At 36.6% G+C, this 19399-nt stretch overlaps 2 protein-coding genes across 3 annotated transcripts; one reads left to right on the plus strand and one right to left on the minus strand.

Annotated features, from left to right (window-relative positions):
- The first annotated feature begins 2187 nt into the window (after nucleotides 1–2187).
- LOC109214038 (chlorophyll a-b binding protein 8, chloroplastic-like) lies at nucleotides 2188–3877 on the plus strand. Its single transcript, XM_019377910.1, has 3 exons — nucleotides 2188–2394; nucleotides 2933–2994; nucleotides 3128–3877. The coding sequence occupies exons 1-3, from the start codon at nucleotides 2251–2253 to the stop codon at nucleotides 3741–3743; spliced, it is 822 nt and encodes a 273-aa protein (XP_019233455.1). The 5' UTR covers nucleotides 2188–2250; the 3' UTR covers nucleotides 3744–3877.
- A 198-nt stretch (nucleotides 3878–4075) lies between these two features.
- On the minus strand, nucleotides 4076–17771 carry LOC109214037 (elongation factor Ts, mitochondrial). Of its 2 annotated transcripts, XM_019377907.1 has the most exons (9): nucleotides 17586–17769; nucleotides 15949–16271; nucleotides 15684–15856; nucleotides 15256–15342; nucleotides 13953–14127; nucleotides 13527–13711; nucleotides 11455–11580; nucleotides 5780–5868; nucleotides 4076–4506 (listed from the first exon to the last, which is right to left on the minus strand). In XM_019377907.1, exons 2-9 carry the CDS (start codon nucleotides 16247–16249, stop codon nucleotides 4461–4463), a joined length of 1182 nt encoding a protein of 393 aa, XP_019233452.1. In that variant the 5' UTR covers nucleotides 16250–16271; nucleotides 17586–17769; the 3' UTR covers nucleotides 4076–4460. The 2 variants fall into 2 exon arrangements, with proteins under 2 accessions (XP_019233452.1, XP_019233454.1); XM_019377909.1 differs by lacking the exons at nucleotides 4076–4506; nucleotides 5780–5868 and adding an exon at nucleotides 5964–6063 and having other exon boundaries at nucleotides 17586–17771.
- Nucleotides 17772–19399: the final 1628 nt, after the last annotated feature.

Raw genomic sequence — 19399 nt, forward strand, 5'->3', positions numbered from 1 at the left:
TTTTTTAGGTGCTTTGCCTTCTTTAGCTACTTTAGGATCTTTAGGTGCTTTAGGAGCCATCTGTCAAAAAAAAGTAAAAGATACAAACAATAACATCAGGACATTATCAAAAAGATCATTTAAAACTTCAACACCTAAGAAGGCTTAAGTTTGACAGGTATAAAACAAAAACTTCAGCTGAAGGTTTTAATTGATTATTTAAAACTTCAGAAGGAGCCTGGCTAAATTAAAAAATGATATTGCACTAAAAAAACTTCGGCCAAGCAGCTGAAGTTTTTTTGTTATTACTCAAAAACTTCAGCAGGAGGCTGAAGTTTTCCACATACACTGGCTAAATTAAAAAAATCATATTGCACTAAAAAAACTTCGGCCTAACAGCTGAAGTTTTTTATTTATTACTTAAAAACTTCAGAAGGAGCCTGAAGTTTCCTCCTACACTGGTTAAATTAAAAAATGATATTGCACTAAAAAAACTTCGGCCAAGCAGCTGAAGTTTTTTTGTTATTGTTTTTTATTTATTACTTAAAAACTTCAGAAGGAGCCTGAAGTTTTCCTCCTACACTGCTTAAATTAAAATTTGATATTGCACTAAAAAAACTTCGGCCCAGCAGCTGAAGTTTTTTTGTTATTACTCAAAAACTTCAGCAGGAGGCTGAAGTTTTCCACATACACTGGCTAAATTAAAAAAATGATATTGCACTAAAAAAACTTCGGCCAAGCAGCTGAAGTTTTTTTGTTATTACTCAAAAACTTCAGCAGGAGGCTGAAGTTTTCCACATACACTGGCTAAATTAAAAAAATGATATTGCACTAAAAAAACTTCGGCCAAGCAGCTGAAGTTTTTTATTTATTACTTAAAAACTTCAGCAGGAGGCTGAAGTTTTCCACATACACTGGTTCAATTAAAAATATGATATTGCACTAAAAAAACTTCGGCCAAGCAGCTGAAGTTTTTTTGTTATTACTCAAAAACTTCAGCAGGAGGCTGAAGTTTTCCACATACACTGGCTAAATTAAAAAAATCATATTGCACTAAAAACTTCGGCAAGCACAAAACATTCAGCCAAAAAAACAAAACACAAATTCAAATCCAAAAATAATACCAAAACATAAAAAAAACTTCAGCTCCTATCCTAAAGTATCATTATCATCTGTTTAACTCTGAAAATTTTTAAAAATTTGAACGTCGAATCACAGAAGAATTTATAGAAATTACATTAACAACATGAACAACCTATCAAACTAAACCCTATCATAAATACATGAATATCAAAACCCAAAACCAGAAATTAAATCATAAAACAAAACCCAGAAAGTTAATGCAATGTACCTGTGATTAAATCGTAATATGGTAACAACGACGACTAGCAGTTGAAAATTCGAAAGAACGACGAAAACCGTTTGATTTCTGAGAAGAGCAAATCGAAAAACGCGAATAACGGGAGAGAGAAACAGTAGAGCACTAGCGTATACTTGGAAAGAAAGTAGTCTTTTAACAAAAAAGGGTAAAATAGTCTTTTCAAATGGCTTTTAACAAAAAAGTGGGTATGGGTGCAAACAGAAAGACAAAGCGGTCGTGCAATTTTTACTTTCAAATTTTGTAATGCATGTTAATAAAGTTGTAGCTGAAAGAATTTAGAGAAACGGGCCTTTAACTCTATAATATAATGTGAGAACTAAATTTATAACAGAAGCTTTATGTAACTGAAATAAGATCACTTCTTATATAAAGCTCCATGATAAAAAAAGTGATAGGTGCAAAAGCATTTTGTTAGTACAATTTGAGAAAGTACAAATTGTATATTTAGTTATGAAAGGAGGGGTAATAAAAACTAAATGCCGTCTATGAAGAAAAAGTAAACTCTTTTATTTACTATTTATTTTCATTTTTAATCCTCTCATTTACAGGAACACCAAACAGAATGTGAATGTAATATTTCGAACAGGAGTGAATCTGGCCAAGGCAAGGTGGCAACTAGAGTATCTGAGAATTCATTTCTGCGACTAGGAATGTATAATATCTTTTATCCAAGTAATAATGCCACATGTGCTCTTTTCATTTGGCAATATAAACTGAACTTTATCTGAGAATTCAGGATTTCTTATGTCCACCACAATTTCTCTGTTTTCCACTAACCCCACACGATACTTGGTGGCCTATACCTTGTCCCTTATTTGCCACCTTGTGTTTACTAACAAAAGCTGAGTGCTTATTCTTCTTCTTCAGAAGTCAATTTTAATTAGAAAAAAATGGCAACACAGGCATTGATCTCTTCATCGTCCATTGGCTCCTCAGCAGAGGCTGCCAGACAAATTGTAGGAGGAAGACCATTCCAATCTCCAATCAAGAAGGCTTCCTTTGTTGTAAGGGCTACTGCCACTCCACCTGCTAAGGTAATCCCCCTTTCTGCTTCCTCTTCCTATCAAAGTAAGAGATACATTGATACATTTAGGACATGTTTCTTTTCAACTACGATGGTAGCCGAGTCAGCTTGTTTGCACTTCAACTACTCTACCAGGTACTCGTTGCCTCCCACTAGTAGGCACTCACTAAGGCTTGGGTAAAAGGGGAAAAATCACCTAATGTTTTTCACCTTTTACTTAGAGATTTAAAGCATGGTCTCCCAGGATTTTCATCCTCCTTCATTAACTACTAGATCCTTAGCTTACATTTAGTTTAAGTAGTAGCAGAGCCAGGAATTTGAGCAAGGGGATTTGCAAAAAAATATAAAAATGTCACACCTAAGATATGAGCCTATAAGAGGATTTGATAGTTTACATGGGGTGTGTGTTGTGTGTGTGTGTGTATTATTTTGGTTTTACTCTTTCTGCACTGAAATTTTCCAGTGAAGGGGATTCAATTGAACCTCCTTCATCAAAGGTAGCTCTGCCACTCAGTTCAAGTATTAACAAACTTTTTCTGTTGAAACAGCAAGGAGCAAATAGGCCTCTTTGGTTTGCCTCCAAGCAGAGTCTTTCATACTTGGATGGCAGGTAAGACTGATGGGACTCTCTCACTTAACCATTCTACCTCCATTGCCTTGTTGACTTGTGCATGTTATCTTAATCTTAAATAGCTATCTTAAGTCTAGTTATTGAAAACTCCTCATTTGCATGTAATCCACAGCCTTCCTGGTGACTATGGGTTTGATCCCCTGGGACTGTCAGACCCTGAAGGTACCGGAGGTTTCATCGAGCCAAAATGGCTAGCATATGGAGAAATCATCAATGGAAGATTCGCTATGTTAGGAGCAGCAGGAGCCATTGCGCCCGAGATTCTTGGAAAGGCTGGTCTCATCCCAGCAGAAACAGCTCTTCCATGGTTCCAGACTGGAGTGATTCCTCCAGCTGGAACATACAGCTACTGGGCTGACAATTACACCCTATTCGTACTGGAGATGGCACTTATGGGATTTGCTGAGCACAGAAGATTCCAGGACTGGGCGAAGCCAGGTTCTATGGGTAAACAATACTTTTTGGGGCTAGAGAAAGGCTTGGGAGGCTCTGGAGACCCGGCATACCCTGGCGGACCTTTCTTTAACCCTCTCGGGTTTGGAAAAGATGAGAAGTCTTTAAAGGACTTGAAGCTCAAGGAGGTTAAGAATGGAAGATTGGCTATGTTGGCCATCTTGGGTTACTTCATTCAAGGTTTGGTTACTGGAGTTGGACCTTACCAAAACCTCCTTGACCATTTGGCTGATCCTGTAAACAACAACATCTTGACCAGTCTCAAGTTCCACTAAGCCGGGAGCAAACCACTCTTGTTTTACCTTTCCCTATTCTGATATGTAACATTATGTGCAGATATTATTTTGCATGTCATTGTAAGGTAAAAAGGACATTTGACTTAAAAAGCCCGGTTATTTTTCAAAATTTAGGCACTAGCTTCCTGCTGCATAATCATTCCATAACTGCAGCATCCTTCAGGATCATGTATAAACTTCACAAGCAAAGGGCAATACTAGATTAAATGTAGGCGTTAAACATAAAATAGCAGCAAAGAACCATGAAATGAAAGCACAAAGCTTAGGCTTAACTTATATGAGGAATATAGTCAGAATAGTAAACATCATACTCATGCAAACCTCTTATTTATCAGATTTATTATCATGGGTTTCCTTCAGTCGGGTCCGAATCTGACAGGTATTTCCATTAAAATAAGCATCTGCTAAAAGATACAGACAAGGACGTCCTTCGGCATATAAATCAACAACGATAGAAGAATAATTTGTGTGAATCCAAACAAACATAATAACACAATGAAGACCTTTTTCTTGTATGATACTAATTATGAAAATTCAAATGTAATTCAAAACCTCTTCAGCTTTAGCTTGCCTAAGGACTCCATTCGGCACTGATAACATGAAGAATATAATCAGAAGATAAGAAACTAGAAAGTAGAGGCTCGCAATACAGTGACTTGGGCAGTTCTCTCACGATTTTGAAAAAAGTTGTTCCTGTTAAGCAGCATTAGCCAAAGGTTCACTTTCATTTGATGCTTCAAGCCTGTAAGGTTATCAACAATAATACAGGAGTCAGACTATGCAAACACAAGTTATAACACAAAGCAGGTAGTGATGGCATCCCATTTGCATCCATGTTAATTACTTCAAAGAACAGAATACAATCTCTTCTTCTATCATCTTTTCTGACATGTTAAGAGAAGAATGTGCTGTAAAATAAAGGTTCCACCAATTCAGTTGAGTTCTTTTGTTAGTAGAATGCTTGTCTAGAAGTCTGTGCCAATAATATAACAAGAAAACCCAGATTGAACCCTGAAGCCTAAATCCTAACGGGCTTTTAAGATGCTTAGTTTTTGCTATCACAGTGCCCTGGTTAGTTTTTAGTACCAATAACTGTTCGAGACGTGCTTGACCATCAGAGGAAGGAACTCCAAGCAAAAGAAATGGTGGCAGACTATTCCAGCATGATAGATGCTCCGAAGACAAAGGAGAGCCCATTGAGAAGATCAAAATGAACTGTTTACTTCTATTTTATTTTTGGTGTAACCAGAGTTATATTAATGATGCTGAAGCTGTGGTAGAACTGATAGGATCCCTTTAATAATAGAAAGGGATGCACTTTCAGTAGTTTGTAAACACTTTTGACATTACCTTCTTGGTGCTATATCTATAATACACTTACCTTTTCTCAAGAAAATAAAAATTTACTCTTCGACATGTGTGCACACTATTTTAAACCATTTGACAGCTTACTGATAATTTGAAAAAAAGTCCTGCAATCTCATTTCTAAGTACCTCATGCATTGCCGAAAGTGGTATAGTCAATCTGCTTTGGCATACACTGAGGTCAAACTGTAATTTTGCACTGAAAATTATGACAAAAGCTCCCATCTGCCAGGCAGTAGTATGCTCATACATATATTAGTTTCAAGGAGACCATTTTGTCTTGCAAAAAGATTGTATTGTCAAGATCTCTTTCTAGGGACACTGATCTCCATTAACTGTGTGAATGTGCAATAGGAAACAGAAGCACTATTCTACTAGCAGGTAAAAGAAACTTGTATTCTACCTAAGCTGAAGTAAAATATGCAGTTAGTGGGTTTGGAAAGGGGAAAGCACTCGTTGACAGAAGAGAGAACCCACAACTTTGTCTAGCTTAAAAGCAGATTACACAATCATGTCATTAACTTCAGGACAGAAATTCAATGCCTTCACAATAAGCTGAAAAATTCATGGAAACCTAAACAACTTTTTCTAAGATACTAAACCGGGAATCCTAGAGAATTACAATAAGTCTTAATCATGTGCACATTTACCTCTGAAGTCCTTCGCCAACTTCCATCCTTAGAAAGCTTCCTATTTTAACTGGTGAACCAACTTCCTTGGATAGATTGCTTATCAATGTCTGCAATGTTTTCATAGATGCGTCAACTAGTTAGTCATCCATGTGAACATCGTAAGAGATGCCAGTACATGTAAGAAACAATGCAAATGAGAAACTCAACAATCAATTGAAAGGTGAGACCAAGTTATCTTCCTTTCTTCAAGATGATATGTTGAGTTACAACTTGAGCTTAGCAGAAATCATGCCGGATCTTTCCTGAAACATAATTTATAATCTCCTAACATATGTGGACACAGAAATACATCTAAATAGGGCAGAATGCATGCAAAGATTTAAACAAAATATTTGACATAAAATGAACAAAAGGATGTCTGTAACATCCAGACGAGCCAATAACTCCATATGTGTAACACTAATTGGGCCAACAAAAGTGTAAGTCCTGACAACTATTACAATTTTCAAAAAATGTGCTCCCAAGCCAAATTATTTAAACTGGTTCAAGTTTTTATTTCCACAGATGTGAGAGCTTTGTTGCAATTGTCGAAGGAACACTTAAGCAGTTAAGCCCTAAAACAATGAGCAGGTTGAGCGCTTCAATGAAAACCAGCTACCAGCTAACCAAATGCCTTTTTTTTTAAAGGTTAAATTATGAGGCCCTTGGGCTCTCTGCATATTCATCAAAATGATGTATTAATAGTCGAGAAAATTCATTGACAAAGTATCTGGAATAAATACAGAATTGCAGGGGAGCAGAAACAAAGCAAAGTGGTAAGCAACCAACTAAGCATTGAAAAAAAAGTGACAAAGAGGACCAGCAAGAACTATCAAAAACCAAGCTTCAAGCTCTCAATCTCGCCAGTCACATAGAAGAAGAGCAGGTTGATCTAAGAGTAAGGCTGTATTGTGGGACGGGCCCAGCCCGGGACCGGCTCGGGACCGCGAGACCACGGGCTAAACGGGCCGGTCCAAACGGTCCGGTCCCAAGCGGTCCTAGGAGCCCACAGTGGGCCGGTCCTCCATGTTGAGACCGCGAGCCCGGGACCGTTTAGCCCGGGACCGGCTGGCGGGCCTGGGCCGGTTCAACCGGGCCTAACGGGCCCAACGGCTATTTTTCAAAAAAAAATTGTTTTTTAAAATTGGCCAACGGTTGAAAGTTTAAACACTAGCCGTTGGCCTGCCAATTTAGCCGTTTGGCTTTTTAAAAAATAGCCATTTGGCCCCCAAACTTTGTTTTAACCCCAAACTTTTTATAATTATACTTTTTCCCTATTCTCAACTATAAATACCCCCTCATTCTTTCATTATTACTCACAAAATCATCAATCTCTCTCTAATTTTCTTCTATAATTGCTTACTTTCTTATTGCAATTTGTGAAAAATTGTGAAGTTGGTGAATTGAAGTATTCAAGTCTTCAAGTCTTCAACAATATACAATTTTCAAGAAGTTGTTCGTCAATTCGGTAAACTCGTTCCAACTCTTAAGTTTTAATATTATAGTTTTGTTTGTTTTAGTTTGTATAATTATAATTAATATGGCCTTTTCTTTGAAAAAGATGTTCGGTGATAAGGGAAAATCTAAAATTGGTGAATCTAGTGGCCAAGCTACTACTCCTCCCCCGGCTCCTCGACCCAGACCTATTACGCATCCTCCTCCACCTATTATTCTTGATAGTGATAACCCTTGTTTTCAATTTACCGATAGTCAATTTTGCCATGATATTGCACCAGGTCAACAATTAAATGATGAATATATGAATGCTCTTTATAATAATACAACTATCGATGAAAATGATGAGGAAAATGATGATTTAGATGAAACGCAACCGGCTTTAGATGATACACCTACTAGTCATGTTGTTAACCCAACTGATAATAATCAAAATGATGCCCCGCCTGACCCTCCTGTAGTAACCCCTACTTTTAATAGACAACCTTCTAAACGACAAGAAACATCTCTTGTTTGGCAGTTTTTTACTCAACTAAGAAATCAAAATAAGGCTAAGTGTAAAACTTGTGGGACTTTGATGGCTCATAAATTTACTGGAGACCGTAGCGGTACGGGTAGTTTGGCTAGACACATAAACCTTAAAGATAAAGCTAGATTTCTTCAAATGAAAGTTGCGCAAGAGGGGACAAGTGTAGGTACTCAGGTTAACCCTAGTACCGGGTCAAATCTAGTTCAACCGGGAATTAACACTGTTACCGGTGACATTTTATATTACGATCCAAATAAAGATCGTGAAGAATTGGCAAAAATGGTTACTGTTATGTGCTTACCCTATAGTTTTCCTTCTAACCCTCACTTTGTGCATTATATTAGAAAAGTTTATAATCCTACTTATAAAGGATGTCCTCGCGCAACCGTAAAGAGTGATATTTATAAATATAAACATGAATATGAACAATATTTGCGCTATTTATTTACTCATATAGATTGTCGCATTGCTATTACTACTGATATTGATAGAAGTGGTAATGACTGTGATTATCTTACTGTAACCACTAATTGGATTGATGAGGAATGGAAAATGCAAAAGCGTATTATTGCTTATAGAATAATTAATTCACGTCACACAGGTAAGTTTATTGCTAACACAGTTGCAGATATTTGTAGATATTTTTGCATTAGAGATAAAATAATGTCAGTTTCAATGGATAATACTTCTAGTAACACTAATGCTATAGGCTTGCTTACAACTATACTAAATCCTGCATTTAGTAATATTTTCCATGTTAGATGTATTTGTCATATTTACCATTTAATCGTTCGTGATGGTATGAAAATTTTAAATGTGGAAATTGAAAAGGTTAAAATGGCTCTTAATTGGATTTTTTGTTCAAACCGTAGAAGTTGACTTAGAGAATATTTTAAAAAATGTAGAATTTGGCCTTAGAGAAAGAAGGTTTCTAAAGCTTGTCCGACTAGATGGAATTACATGTATGAAAGTTTCGTTGTTGCATATGAATATAGTAACCCAATAAACGCAACGTTTAATGCTCGTGTTGGTGGTGATGATGATGAGCACCTTACAAATCAGGATTGGACTAATATTAAAATTCTTGTAGATTTTTTTAGAACAATTTCATGTTGCTACAACTGAATTATCTAGGCAATATTATCCTACTATTTCTAACTGTTTAGTTTATATTGCAGCACTTGCAGATTTGTTTACTCAATTTTCAGAGGGGGGTAATTTATCAACTTGCTATTAATTCTATGAAAGATAAGTTCAAAAAATATTTTTTTCCCTATCCCCCTATTTATGGTGTTGCTGCCATGTTAAATCCTACCATGAAATTAGGAGGTCCTCACTTTTGGTATACAAATATTTATAAGGCTTTAGATCTTTCAGATGAGGAATTTGCTACACTTGCAGATGCAAAAGCCTCAATTAAAATAAATGCTCAAACAATTTATAATGCTTATCAACTTGCCTTAGATCATGCTAGACCAAATGTTCCAACTCCTACTTCATCTAGTTTGCAATTATCTAAAAGAACTGCGGGCCTAAAAGCACTTAGTTCTTGGACGGAGTTCAGGGGTTCTCAAGGTGATAATATTGGTGATACTTCACAGCTAAATGGGCTTCAAGTTTATTTGTCGCAGGGACTTGAACCAGAGAATCCCGACGGCTCCTTTGATGTTTTGGAATGGTGGAAGGACAAAGAAAAACACTATCCGGTTCTTTCAAGGATGGCTCGAGATATTTTAAGTGTTCAGGCTTCAACAGTGGCATCGAAGAGCGCTTTCAGTCAAGCGAGACTTCAAATCGGTGATCATAGAGCGTCTACGAGGGAGACCTTGGAAAAATCAGTACTCTTCAGAGATTGGATCCGTTCGGAAAGAAGAAATTTTGGACTTGCTGAATCACAACTGGAGATAAACGAAGCTTATGAAGAAATGCTAGCGGAACTTGCTGAGGATGCTGCTTCGCCCGAAAGCGGTGATGAACAAGCTTCTTTTCCGCCACCACCAACGGAAATTCCTCCGAACCTTGAAGGTATGTAGACTAATATGTAACTTGTATTTTGGCATATCTTCATTAGTTTTTTTTCCTTTTAATGGTGGTATTAGCACCTTGTTGTGCTCATTCCATTGGGGGGAGGAAGACTAAGAAAGATATTGCCATTTTTTGTTAATGTCGTAATAATAAAAATTATAAGGCATTTCCTTGAATATTTCTTTACAATTTTTTGTGTTTAAATTTGAATTAGAAGATTTTTAAGTCACAATTATATAATATAATTTACAAGAATTTGCCTTAGATAAAAAAAAATTCAAAAAAAAATAGCCCGAAACACTTAGGCCCGTGGGCCCGGCCCATTTAGCCCGGGACCATGTGGGCTTAGGACCACAGTGGACCCTCCAGGACCGTTAAGCCCGGGGACCGCTTGAGACCGGCCCGCCAGAGCCCGGGACCGTTTGACCTGGCCCGTTTAGCCCATTTAGGCCCGGGACCGGACCACAATACAGCCTTATCTAAGAGTAAGAGGAATAAGAGATTGAACCCTATAAATCTGGTGACATTTACTAAAAGCCATGGAGGAGTAGTAGAAAGTTATGCATAAATATCCTAGTATATGAACAGGAAATTTCTGAACTTAGTATAAGACAAATCTGAGTTAGAAACTTAAAACTGTTATGTCCGAATCAGACATGTAACATGGTTCTTAGATTTGATTGGCATGCTCTTGTATTTCACTTGACTCACTGCAAGACAAGTAACAATTTCGTCAGTCCTTCCTCTGATGCCTCCATTTCATTCTTCTTCAGTTTGTCAAATTTGTTGTTGTGAACTTTTTTAGTATATGTGCGGTCAAGCAATTCTGTTACAGAAAGAGTGCCTGAACCTGGATAAATTCCATGAAAGGATAGATGACCTAACAAATGGATGAGCTCAAAAGGAGGAAAGAACCATACTCTCAGAGAAGAGGCGATCCGAATTTTATCTATTTTTATATCCAAATCATATCTTAACTTCGAGCATTTTTTTTGGTCCCTCTGCTCAACAATTATTCCTTGAGTTTTTATTAAATTTTTCTTCACTTTTATGTGTACATACAGACATTAATGAGCAATCTTCATTCTGCACTTCTATTCACTAAAATGTATTTCATTTGCACTTTGCGCTTAAAGCATCTGCGGGCCTTCGCATTTTCCAGTGGCTTTCACCTTTGACAACATTGCCAAAAGATCATGAAGCCATCTGAGTAAAAAGCTGGTCCTAGAAGGTCCAACCATGTTATGTACGACACTTACAGCTTCTTACCATTTTGATAGCAGATATTGCCGCTCAACCCACACGAGGAAGATAAATGGTGCATATTTTTATAACCAGTTATGACAGTCCAAACCCGTATTAAAGTCATATCAGACCATTTTATACCATTTCTAACACCCAAGCCATATTACGGGCAATCAAAGTGATTGCCTCAGAATCCAGATGTGTTACATCTACCTCTAGTTGGTATTAGCATCTTGATCCTGAATTCACTGACAAGCATCAGCTGGGATCTTATTTTAAAACAAATATTCAGTATTCAAAAGAGAAAATCAGATTATGGTGAGTGCGAGACACTTTGTGAATAGGAAAAGAAACAGAAATCTAGCAAAATGACATCTCAACTAAATGATTACTTCTTTACCTTTACATTTATTGTGTCATTCACAACAAATTTCTGCTCCATCAAAGCTACTTCCTCAAAATACTTGCGCATACGACCTTCAACCATTTTTTCTATGGCAATCTGAGGCCTCCCCGAACTCTCTGCCTGTAAAGGAACATAATAGGTACTTATAATTTGAATCTAAGCCTTACAAGATGATGAAACATAATGAACGCAAGCTTCATTTTTAATCAACATGATATGGGTTGCCATTGGCATTGAGAATGGTGGCAGCCCTTTGTTCGCTCCCCTTGCATTCTTTTGGTTATTGAGTCATCAATGAGTACCATATAACTAACTGGCAAATTATTGAAGAAATGCAACATCAGGGAAGCTCTTTTTTCATTGCACTTGATATTTTTCTCAGCAAAGTCTTATTTGTAGTACCTTTCTCCTTTCAATTATTTGTTTCACTTAGATGATTGGTCCATCAAGATTCAAGAGTAAATCAAACTGGGTATTCCAGTAAAGAAAAATAATGAGGAAAAAGAAAAGCAAAAAGGAAAAGTCGCAGCCTAAATTTACTTCACAAATAAGATAACACAGAGGACTCGACGACCTTCTTTTCTTACATTGTTACTACCAAAACCCTAACATCTCAGCAGAAACATATCATTCAAGCATCAACGAGGATTTGTTAGATCTTGCAGGTACTATATTCTCTCTATTGTAGCATTCCCAATGAATCAAACTGGTTTATGCTGGTTTGCTTCTCTTTCTTGTTTATCATCTCGATTAATTCAAGTATTTGTCTTTTATTTTCTCAATTTGCTGGTTTCGATCAGCACATTCTTTTTGCAGAGCATTATTTAGCAGTATCTTAACATTGGTCACTTTCATTCCAAAAGAAGAAATTGGCTTCCACATAAATTACAAGAATGCCGTAAAATGGAAACACCCAGGAGATGTATAGAGACCAGTGGATCGACTGAACACCAAATCAAGGTGTCAGGCTCCTTGAAGTGTTAGAATATCTCCTGAGCCCCAACAAATGTTCTAATTGCAAATTCAAAATACCAAATTCTGAGAGCCATTACAATTACACAGCATGTTGGTGTTTTTAAAAGCACAGGAAAAACCCGATCTGAGCATCACAAAAGCATACTCAAACTGAATAAAAGAGAACATATCATATCCTCAATTAACACAAATAATGATCTACATGGGTTACATCTTATGCAGTGTTGTGAAAAGAGCTCACTTCAGCGCTTAAAGCGTGAAGCCAAGTTAAGCGGGAACTTGGTCGCTTCTGTGTTGTGAAGCTAGCAGGTGTTATAAAGCGTTCGCTTCTGCCAAAAAAGCGAGAAGCATGAGAAGCGACAGTAGCGACAGAAGCGAACGCTTCGATATATTAAGGCTGCCAACGATTAAAAATTAAAAAAGCTCTCTTTTTTCAAAACATCATCGAGCAGCAGAAAAAAAGAGGCAACTAGGGTTCCCATTTTCTGCACTTTTCAAGTTCAAGCCCAGGTATGTGATTTTTTCTTCCTCCTCCTCCTCCTTCTTCTTCTTCTTCTTTTTCTTTCACTGTTTCAGTCTTAAATTGCAGCGAAATGCTGCCCAATTTTTTTCGTTTCAGTTGCTGCCATTTTTTGCTTACAGTTACATGTGTTGTCTATGCAGTTACATGTGTTATCTATGCAGTATTTATTTTAATATTTTTTTTTAAGTTTGGCTTCACTTCAAAAAAGCGAGCGCTTCGCTTCTCGCTTTAAGGGGCTTGTCGCTTTTCCTCACTTCACGCTCTTCACAACACTGATCTTATGTGAAGTATTACAAGGTGCTAAAAAGTGCTTTACAGCATCAAATGCAACAAGAAACATATGCTCCGACCACATTCCTGCCCCCCTCCCCCTCGGGAGGAAAACCTCAAAAAAGGAAGAAAGGAACCGGTTTTTCTCCAGCTTCATGATGCCATAACAGGCAATTCTTTTTCTAAGCACAAGCACCATAGATCAGAGTTCAGTTGCAAGTTAGCTTTTGATTTCATAATTCCTGTAACTCCACGTGAACACAGCAAAAATAAATCATCACTGTGGATTAACAAATACCTGAGATTTGAGAATCTCGCGTTCATTGCTTAGTGCCTCAGAAGAAACATCTTCTTTCGTTAAGAACAGTGGCTTTGCAGCAACTACATGCATTGCTATTTCTGACCCAACACGCTGAAGGGCATCTTGTGGTACATTCTGATCTTCTACTTCAAGTGATAAAATCCCAGCAATACGTCCAACACCTGCATATATTTTCACAAGAATTAAATTTACTATTATTTCAAATATCAAAAGCTCCAAATTCCTTCAAATACAGTTAAAAAATTTTTTTTTTTAATTCCATCACAAATTCAAATACAACAACAAAAGAAACCAGTTTAATTCCACAAGAGGGAAAATTCACAAATTCAAATACACAAAAAATTTAGGTGCAGAATAACATCTACTCCCTGAATACAACAAGGCATCTCAAATGAATTCTACCTGGTTGAGGGCTTGTATGTAGATACGTTGATATCACACCAATAGACGGAGTGGACATTGCAAACCCCCTTCTTAGTTTTACATTCTCCCCCATCATTGCAGCTACTTCAGTTATTGCATTTTGCACACTTTTTTCTCCGCTCAGTTTAGGATGGTCAAGGTTCATCTTCAAGTCCTGTAGGAAACAAAGAATTTAAAGGGTTCTGATCTTAAAGAAGCAGAGCTGCAGAAAGATAACAGGATTTGAATCTGCAATGTGAAAACTGGACAGCAGTAATTGATCAGGAATAGAGGCGGATACAGGATTTGATAACTACGGGTGCCATTGTCTTTAATAAAATCTACCACCAGTGAAGGAGATTGAATCAAGGTGTACATTTAATCGGTTCGATCCGTTTTGAATCAATTTGGGTCGGGTTAGTTCGATCCATTTGAATTAATTCGATTCGATTTACACGATTTTTGGTGTATAAATAAATATGTGATCACCAAACCATATTAGTTTTGTTCATTTCAATGTAGTTCTCTCGATCCAAATCCTAGTGAATAATGTGAGTAAAAAACGTAAAATAAAATTTTAAATTAGCAAAGACACCCTTTCAATCTACATGTAGCTAGATTAATGTTATGTTTATTGGTTCCATCATTCTACAAGAAATTAAAAATTAAAAAAATAGATGAATAAAGAAGAGAAAATTATTAAAATCACCTTCATACGAATTTTTGAAGGTCTATAAAAAGAAAAAGGAAGCAAATATATAATTTAAATAAGCAATAAAAATGGGTTGGACAAAGAGAGAGGAAGCATCAAGAATAGGAAATAAAATAAATTAAGAAAAGGAGCCGAAAGAAATGAAATAAAAGAAAGAAAAAGGACTGAGGGAGAAAGTAGGGACAAGGAGCAAGTCTTGATCCCGGGTCTGGCGTTTGGAATCTTGGCATTTCAACCATGGCACCCAACAGCTATTTTATTATAGGGATGCCACCTCTTAATATTATCAACTTCTTTTGTGAAATATCAATAAATATATAAAAATTTATCCAGAGTGTCAGGGTGCCGTACCACCCCTAATGCCCTAATAAATCCGCCCCTGATCAGGATGCTTCTACATGACGGCATGAGTCAACAGAAAGTAAAATTTCATATAATAGAAATCAAAAGTACTTATATACTTGTACGAATATCCATCAAAATGTTAAACAGAATACTCTAATGTCCTAAAACTAGTTTAAATGTACACCATATAAATGAACAGAAAAAGAACATGGGTTAGTCTCAGGATGGACAAAAACTACCACTTACTTCCAGATGTTCAAGTCCAAGAGGAATAGCAGCAGAAGTCTGTTGTGAGCCCTCAAGCAGCAATGCTAGCTTTGCCAAAGATAAAGCCTACTCATGATGCATATATAAGAACAACTCCATGAGACTGTGTTGCATGGTGAGGGAAGAGAAAGGTTACTATCAAACTATGTTAAAGAGAAACCTTATTTGGAGAACCATTAAGAAAATAAGATCTCCAGAATCATAAAATAGGAGGAATATCTTGCAAAATCCAAGCTTATTGTCTTGGAAAATCCAAGCAAAATCTGTACCCCCTTTCCTTCCAAGTGAATATTATGCCTTCCATTCAAGTTTGTGTCACAATTAATGTCTACATTCCTAAATGGAATATCTTACAACTTACTGCATGAGACAAGTTTAAAGTAGGGTTAGACAGCTCCAATACTGACCAAGTATTGAAAAATTTCATTCCTTGCAACAAAGTCGGTTTCACAGTTAAGTTCAATAACAGCTGCCTTCTTTTCATTCTGCGCCAAGGCAAGCAACCCTTCAGCAGCAGTCCGAGATGACTTCTTTGATGCAAGAACAATCCCCCTTTTTCTAAGGTCCTTCTGCGCAGCCTCTGCATTGAAGAGATATTACCATTTCATTCTCGGTGGCAAAGAATAATGGGAAGTTAAGTAAGGGAAAAAGCCTAATGATTTGCACACTTGCCAATATCCCAATTGCTGGTAATAAGAGCAGCTTTGACTTCTTTTATGGGAGCACTTGTTCTTTCTCTTAGCTGCTTTATTAAGTTCATCTGCTCCATCGAGGAAATTTCGGCTGAATATCTCCTAATAGACATTGCATATGTTTTAGGTCCGTCCGCATGTTTGTAAAGATATCCTTTGGACTCAGCAACGGAATTTCCTCTTTGTGTCAAAGTAGAGTAGCCATGTCCGCAACATATAGAATTATTTAAACTCTTGTATATGATCTCAATAGGTCGTTTTACACCACGATAAAACACCATCTTTCAGATATTGGAATGTGATCTGAAAATAAAGGAACATGGATAAACTTAATGTATGCATAATGATCTTAAAGCGTTTCAAGAAATACTTAGTTAAATCCAACAAAACTAAATACACGACACAAAGTGTTCAGTTGTTAGAAGATTCACAACTGAGGATTCTACCATAGAGGCAAATTAAACGCAGAAACAGAGGACAAAGAGGGGGAGAGACCTAAAAGCAAACATAGGTGGAAAGAGAGAAGACTCAAGATCCATAGCAAAGACTGAAGCATAATGTTAAATAACTGGAACTACAAAAATTAGATCTTTATTGCTGCTGGAGAAATATATTCTACTAACATAACCTGAAATTAGGTTATATTTCTGTTTCCGCTGAACTGCTATAGTAATTTAATCTAGGATATCCTTTTAGTAAGATGATACAGTTACTTAATCTATGGTGATTATTACACAAAAGTGAGGTACAATTAACGTATTCTGATATTTCCAACCATACTAATAGAGCAATGAAGTCCATCTAATAGTCACTGAAAGGCACATTCACCCTTCCGTACAGCTGCTCCCAGACTTTGAGAGCTGTATTATTACATTGCAACCAATGCCTACAGTGATATCACCTCCTTCAGTGGAGCGGGAGTAATGACAATGTTTGTTCATCAAGAGAGAGAGAAGAAGATAACAAACAACTTTTGATAAGTTAGAATCTAACAAAATTAACCAGATGCTGCATGACAATGCCAGAAGAGAATAATTATAATCATGACAGTTTGCAGGCCATTGAATAGAAGTGTTCTTCTTTGTGATCCATTCATTTGCAACACATAATTACAAGTCATGGCAGTGAACTGAAATTTTGCCATTGACCTCATAATGCCAAGTGGGAGAGTTCTAGCAAATGGAAATGGACAAATTTTCAGGATATTATCAAAGACAACAATGGAAACAGGGATGAGGCAATCCTTTAAAGAGCATATAGATCATCTCTGTCAAGCTGAACTTAATTTAACTAAATTCTAACCAGATATATAATCTTTCGAAAGGGGAAACACAAAAGCATGAAAACTGAAAGAGACATAGGGGCACCCGGGCACTGAAGTTTCTTTGGGCATTTTTTCAAACACATCATGTACTAAGGTAACAGATTTGGCTAAAGCACAATCTTTTTCCTTTTTGAAAATTCTCTAAGCTTAAAATAAAAGTAAATAAAGACATTACATCAACCGAGTGGGGTTCAACTCATTCTCTAATTACACTGATAGCTCCAAATTCTTGCAAAACAGTGAATAAAGAGACTGTTTGTGAGTGCGTAAAAGATTGTGCTACAGAAGGTTACCTGTTATGCTAATGAGGAGGAAAAATCTGGTCTGAAATCAGCAACAAAGGACTGCTTTGCCGATACTGAGGATGTCGTGGTGGCTAATTGGCTGCTATAGTGCCTCCTTTTTGTGGGTTTTGAGGGTTTGCCTTTTTCTATTTTCTTTTTTTCTGGTTTGCTTATGGTTTCCATTATTAACGACTTCTTTTAATTTAATTTTTCTTCGAAAAATGGCCACAAATACCCCTGGACTATTGAAAATAGAACAAAAATTACTCTTCGTTTGACTTTTGGTCCAAAAATATATCTGAACTATTAGAAATAGGATACAAGTACTCCTATGCCGTTAATGGATCTCCGAGTCTCATATACCCCCTTTTAAAACGTATTTATTTGATGTGATAAACTCCATTTTGGAAAGGAAAAAAAGAAAACTACCCCACTTATTTCTTATATATACTGTCTTCTCCTTTAATGGAAAGATTAATCCTTTTTGTTGTTGAGCTTTCTTCTTCATTGGTATCTTGGTTAATAAGGACCTCCGTGAACTAGTGGAGCTGTGGAGAAGGTTAGGAGGATGAATGATAGGCTGATGACTATTAAGCTAGTTGTTGGAGGTTTTACTTTGAACATAATCAGTGCGTACGCACCCCAAGCAGGCTTGGATGAGAAAGTCAAGAGGCGTTTCTGGGAGGATTTGGATGAGATGCTGCGTGGTATCCCGCATATCGAGAAGCTTTTTATAGTGTTACATCTCGCGTTTTCGTATGTTAAAAGTTTCGTCTTCAGTTAATTGACGTAGATTCGGGGATGAGATTATCTTGAGGTTAACGTATCAAGCGATAAGTAAGTGTCATGAAGGATAAAGAGTACATGAATTAAAGAAAACGAGTTTTGTTGAAGGTTGCCGATTTGGGATAACATACGGGTCGAGCGATAATACCCGATATTTATGGACTAGTACCATACAAGGTACCATATGACCGTGATAGTATGATGTATAAAGTATATAAAAATGAGTAGTATTTTTAGGTAATTTGAGATAATTCTTAATCATGCGGGTAATTGATTAATTACCGGGTAACGAGACATTACCTAGTTAATTAGTAATAATTACTAGGTGGCGTTATATACGCGTATATATGTATGTTATATTTATTACGGCGTTATATACGCACCACCACCTGATCAGCTGGTATATGTTGACGATGTTGTCCACAGTGGCGGAGACGATATGATGGGATGCCTCAGTGGCTTGATGATGTTACGTACACCTATACCTATGCATGACACGACATTTATATGCATGTGCATGACATTATAAATGTTTCAGATAGGGGTGTTCATGGTTCGCTTTGGATCGGTTTTTTCCGTAAAAAGAAACAAACCCAAGTAAGTCGGTTCTTCAAATATTGGAACCAAACCAAACCAATTAAGTCGGTTTTTTGTCGATTCGATTTTTATCGGTTTTGGTCGGTTTTTCGATTTTTTCGGTTATTTATCGGGTTTTTTCTTAAATATGAGACATATACTACCAAACACATATTCCGGAGACTACATTTTCAACGTAACACTATCAAACCAATTGCTCTTTGAGAAATCTATCACTTACCAAGATATATTGATGATAATTGAATCAAATAATGATGAATAGTTTAAGTACTCAATTAAAAATCGATTATTTTTAACATGAAATAAATTTTTGTACTTAGCAAAAGAAACTACCAACCAAACACGAATGTAAAGGTAAAGAATTAGATTATTATAATAGCAAAAAACTAGACTAAAAATATAAACGACTAATATGCACCATAAAATTTTAGAACATATAT

This window comes from Nicotiana attenuata, unplaced genomic scaffold, assembly GCF_001879085.1.
Source record: "Nicotiana attenuata strain UT unplaced genomic scaffold, NIATTr2, whole genome shotgun sequence".
Taxonomy (NCBI): Eukaryota; Viridiplantae; Streptophyta; class Magnoliopsida; order Solanales; family Solanaceae; genus Nicotiana; species Nicotiana attenuata.

Bases quoted from the DNA above. Each gene is read 5' to 3' on its own strand.
- LOC109214038 (XM_019377910.1), top strand. From the start codon at position 2,251: ATGGCAACACAGGCATTGATCTCTTCATCGTCCATTGGCTCCTCAGCA. The intron at 2,395-2,932 runs GTAATCCCCCTT...CTGTTGAAACAG, and splicing joins CTGCCACTCCACCTGCTAAG to CAAGGAGCAAATAGGCCTCT. The intron at 2,995-3,127 runs GTAAGACTGATG...TGTAATCCACAG, and splicing joins CTTTCATACTTGGATGGCAG to CCTTCCTGGTGACTATGGGT.
- LOC109214037 (XM_019377907.1), bottom strand. From the start codon at position 16,249: ATGGTGTTTTATCGTGGTGTAAAACGACCTATTGAGATCATATACAAG. The intron at 15,343-15,683 runs GTCAGTATTGGA...CATCATGAGTAG, and splicing joins ATGAAATTTTTCAATACTTG to GCTTTATCTTTGGCAAAGCT. The intron at 13,712-13,952 runs GTAGAATTCATT...AAATATATGCAG, and splicing joins ACATACAAGCCCTCAACCAG to GTGTTGGACGTATTGCTGGG.